At 33.7% G+C, this 4787-nt stretch overlaps 1 protein-coding gene across 1 annotated transcript; it reads right to left on the bottom strand.

Annotated features, from left to right (window-relative positions):
* Positions 1–1460: 1460 nt before the first annotated feature.
* LOC145031652 (glutamine synthetase) lies at positions 1461–4468 on the bottom strand. Its single transcript, XM_078980252.1, has 11 exons — positions 4301–4468; positions 3649–3688; positions 3438–3541; positions 3294–3342; positions 3083–3189; positions 2902–2989; positions 2658–2786; positions 2468–2542; positions 2284–2375; positions 2032–2191; positions 1461–1938 (listed from the first exon to the last, which is right to left on the bottom strand). The coding sequence occupies exons 1-11, from the start codon at positions 4372–4374 to the stop codon at positions 1780–1782; spliced, it is 1077 nt and encodes a 358-aa protein (XP_078836378.1). The 5' UTR covers positions 4375–4468; the 3' UTR covers positions 1461–1779.
* Positions 4469–4787: the final 319 nt, after the last annotated feature.

A 4787-nucleotide genomic window follows, 5' to 3' on the forward strand; every position in this document is an offset into this window, starting at 1 on the left:
AATTTCTAAAAAATTAGATGAAAATATGTTAAATATGCATTTAATTAATTTTATTTTTTTGTTGCGGATATATAACCATAATAATAACATCGGTCACTTTCGACCGTTTAGTGAATTGAAAAGCAAATTAATATATACAAATATTACTAACATCCAAAACCACACCTCATCTCATAGTTCATGCAGTTCTCTACAAATATACCCTATAAAAAAAGAAATATAAAGTCCACCTGAAATAAAAGCCTAAAGCTAAACACCAAGTCGAGAAACAAGGTGGGAGTTGGCCTTAACTCATAATTTAGCATTATCATTTTATTTTTTGTCATCATTGATTAGAGTTGGTCAGAAAGAAAAATTGTTGTTCGACATAAAACTATGATGGGTGAGGACTTAGGCCCACACATACTTTGTGCTCTCCAACATCCAACGTCATTACAACACCAAAGCTCTTTCTCGACAACGTAAGGAATAACTTTAGCAACATATTAAACAATCAAATCACAAACTATATAAAAATAATAAATAACGCATCTCTTCTCTAAAAACATTAAAGAACTGAAGTTCACTTTCCATCTATCAAGTCGCTATCCTATTAAATAGTTAGAAGTTGACCCTTCAGATTTTAGGAATGAACGGAAAGTCTTGAAATGTTTCTAAAGGATCATGTAGTCGGCTTTTTATTTGCACACAAGACAAAGATAATCTTAAATACAAAACAAAACGATATTTAACCTTTCTTGTACGTATCTTGCACACATTGTTACAACATTGTAGTCATCGATTTGGCTGTCTTATCACATGAAAACACGATTGCACAAAATAGTATTTTTTTTAATAAATCCCCAAAAACTAACACCAAAAGAGGACAAGACTAATAGAAATCTTCAAATACATGGATAATATTCCTTAGAGAGCAAACTAAGTCGACAAAACACTATCCTTTTGAAAAGAGTATATGTGAAGGTAATACACATTGGTTGATCATATGTATTGAAGAACTAACATATGTGTTACATATTAACCTCAAATAAAAAGAAAATATTAGAATATACTAAAAGTGCACACTTTAATGAAATTGTTGTCTTAGTTAATAGATTAAATTTAATCATTAATATGTCACATTGACTATTGACGTTGAATATATATGGGATTTAATGGTCATTAATGTAGATTAAATGTAACCATTGTAGTATGTCACATTGATTATTGACGTTGAATATATATGGGGTTAATATAGACAAAAAAATAAGTTACTTATTATGAGACGACTAGCAAATAAATGATTGTTTTACAAAATTAAATTGGGTTGAACTTTCGTAGGAAAAAACAGTAAATTTATATGAAAATTGGAATTAAGATGGACAATCTATTAAACCATGTATTGTAACTATATAGTACAATGTATTATGGATGCATATAATGTTAACACAAATAAAATGGAAGCGTAGCAAGATACAAGGGATCAAAATCAACCCTTCATATTTGTTATTATCATAGACAATATCGACAATATTCCCATGAATCACCATGGGAGAAATCTCAAATCAAGTAGTAGCTTTACATGCATTTTGGACTCAAAATGCTTTGCTACAAGAAACATGAAACACAAAACTACCATTACCATAATAACCATAACGATCAACGTGCAACACAAACAAACAAGAACAATATCTAATTTTCAAGAAAATAAACAAGAAGGGTTGTTTTGTTTGTTCCCAATTCTAACTTCATTTTTTCAAATCTCCCTCCCAATCAGGCTTCATAATTTTCAATCTCTTTTCAAGATTTGTTGTCCCACAGAATGGTAGTCTCAGCAATCATGGAAGTCACCACATATGGATCCATGTTTGAAGCTGGCCTTCTGTCCTCAAAGTACCCTTTCCCTTCTTTCTCGGTGTCTCTTCCAACACGAATAGAAGCTCCACGATTTGCAACACCCTAAACACAAGTTTTTCATATACACAAAATCAATCTTTTTGTCATTTAAAAAAAAACGAACTTATTTATATGAACATGAACATGATGTAGTACCCATAAAAAGGTGTTGATATCAGCTGTTTCATGTCGACCAGTGAGCCTACGTTCATTGCCTTCACCATATGCAGCAATGTGTTCCTTGTGCCTCAATCCCAACTTCTCGATAGCTTTCTTGATCACCTCATATCCTCCCTCTTCCCTCATGGTTTTTGTGCTGAAAGATTGTGAATAATTTAATTAGAATAACGATAAAGCTAAAAGCCACCATTGAAATAGAAATAGAGACGTGTTTTTGTCGTAGAATACCTGTAATTTGTGTGAGCACCAGCTCCATTCCAGTCACCCGGAATAGGCTTGGGGTCAAATGAAACCACCACCCCATAAATCTCAGTGATCCTCTGAAGAAAATAAACAAGAAAAAGATTAATTTTTCACCATTGAAGTGCTTCAAGAAAAATAAAAGAAAAGAAGACGAAGAATTTTAAGGTACCTCAAGAATGTAACGAGCGACCCAGATTTGATCAGCTGCGGCTATGCCGACGGAAGGTCCTACTTGAAATTCCCACTACAATACAAAGTTACAAACATAAAAATCTCAACTTTTTGCTTCTATTGGCTTTAAAATGGAAAAACGGCGAAATAGGGAGATGGGTTTTGCTCGAAAGATTCAGAAAGTTTACTTGTCCAGGCATAACTTCGCCATTGATGCCGCTAATGTTGACGCCAGCGTAAAGGCAAGCTTTGTAGTGTGCATCAACAATATCACGTCCAAAAGCTTTATCAGCGCCAATTCCACAGTAGTATGGGCCCTAAATCACATTGAATCGATGAATATAAGGTTGAATCAAATAAAAAGTATTCATTTTTATGACTTATGAGCATAAAGACGGAAAGAATGATTGATAGATTGATTGATTTGATTACCTGTGGACCAGGGAAACCACCTAGAGGCCAACCCAATGGCCAGTTGGTGTCCTTCTGCAACAAGGTGTATTCTTGCTCAATTCCGTACCTGTTAACACCCAAAAAGTGAAGAAATTTGGTTAAAAAGTTGAAATTTTTTTAAAGAAATCTGAACGGTGGAAAGGGAATTTAGTCGATTTACCATGTAACCTCCTTTTCGACTTCTGGGTTGCTGAAGATTTTGGCGGCGGCGGCCCTCTTGTTGGTGGGGATTGGTTCGCCGGCGGGAGTGTAAGCATCACACATCACCTGCATTACGTAAATATAAAGAAATTTGGTTAGAAAGTTAAAATCTTTAAAGTTAATTAATTATTGAATATAAAACCCAAAAAGTATGGATCTTGAAAACGTACCAAGATATGGTTGCCTCTCCTGAATGGATCTTTGAAGATTGCTTGAGGGCTGTTTTGATTCATCAAGAACACGTTTTTAATTCAAGAAATCAAGAGAAAATAAGTCAAAAATAAGAGGGTATGAACTATGAATCGACTACGCACTATATGATGACTTCACTGTCTTCTCCGGGAGCTTGCCCTGTGCTAGAGCCATCGTAGTTCCACTTCGGAAGCTCACTGGGATCCGAAACAGGCCCTGAAAGTGTCTAAAGAACACAAAAAAGATCGAAGAAATTGTATCGAATTAGTTTAAAGAAGATGACAATGAAACTGAAGCCTGAAATACAAGAGATTGGTTGAATTGATTACTTACTCTTGCTTTGCTTCTAAGATCCATACCCGATCCACCGATCCTGTTTGAAAATGAATCATTTTGGAATTGGGATTAGTCAAGAAACAAAAAGAAGAATGGATGGTGGTTAAAGTAAGCTAAAAGTCGTGGAAAAAATTCAAGAAAGTAAAAGATACGTATAAACTAAAGAATGTGATTGATGGTTTAAGCCTTTAGATCTAATTGCTTTTGGATTCTTTAACACATTCGGTAAATGACGAAAAAGTCCGAACTTTTCAATTGTGGTATACGAGATGAAGTACAAGAGAGGAAAAGAAGATCGGATCAATCGTTTTCAATAGTTGCTGTGTTTGTACAGATTCGAGATCACCCAATCACCCATATCTCGTAGATCCAACAAGTCGAGATTAGTTTGTTTCCATTGGTTCAAAAGATTTCTATGTATCTAACGTTTACACCATGATCAAACACAAAACTGTGGATAAAAATTCAGAATCTAGCAAAAATCGTAAACGAAAATAAAGATTTAACTCCTACTAAAACCCTTAAAGAGTCCAAACTTAGTTCCGAGATTCATAGCAAAAAACAGAAACGTATGAAGAATCCAAGAAGAGGGGGAGAGATTCATGGCGAAAAACAGGGGATTTGATAAGCATAGAAAAAGGGAACCAACCATATATACTCGGCGATAATCTTATCGGTGATACTAGAGAGGTCGAGGTTGATGAGATCCGAAAGCAGAGCCATGAGATCGAAGTGATGAAATTATTTGGAGGCAGAGGATAAGAGGGATGATAATCGATACAATTAGAGAGGGTAAGTGTGGGTTTTTATAAGTGCAGTAGCTCTTCTAGATGACGATCGATGATGATACGAAGTGGTATTATAATACACTTCAAATTGCAAAAAGGTTTGATATTTGATTTATCAAATAGGTTGACACCATGCTTTTATTATAATTAAATATTTTCCGAAAATAAAACGGTTAATAAATCAGATAACGATTCAAATAAACTTAAATTTTATTAAAAAAATATTTTTTAGTTGCAATTTAAATTTAAATAGTTTAATTTATAACCCACTATTATAATTTTTAAAACTATAAATAATAAAAACAAGTTATTTTAATATAAGAAAAACTAACTTTTTATGTTTTTATT

This window comes from Lactuca saligna, chromosome 2 (assembly GCF_052625555.1).
Source record: "Lactuca saligna cultivar CGN05327 chromosome 2, ASM5262555v1, whole genome shotgun sequence".
NCBI lineage: Eukaryota > Viridiplantae > Streptophyta > Magnoliopsida > Asterales > Asteraceae > Lactuca > Lactuca saligna.

Coding starts and splice junctions, on each gene's coding strand:
- LOC145031652 (XM_078980252.1), bottom strand. CDS start 4,374: ATGGCTCTGCTTTCGGATCTCATCAACCTCGACCTCTCTAGTATCACC. Junction 2,990..3,082: donor GTCGAAAAGGAGGTTACATG/GTAAATCGACTA, acceptor GGGTGTTAACAG/GTACGGAATTGAGCAAGAAT. Junction 2,376..2,467: donor TCGCTCGTTACATTCTTGAG/GTACCTTAAAAT, acceptor TATTTTCTTCAG/AGGATCACTGAGATTTATGG.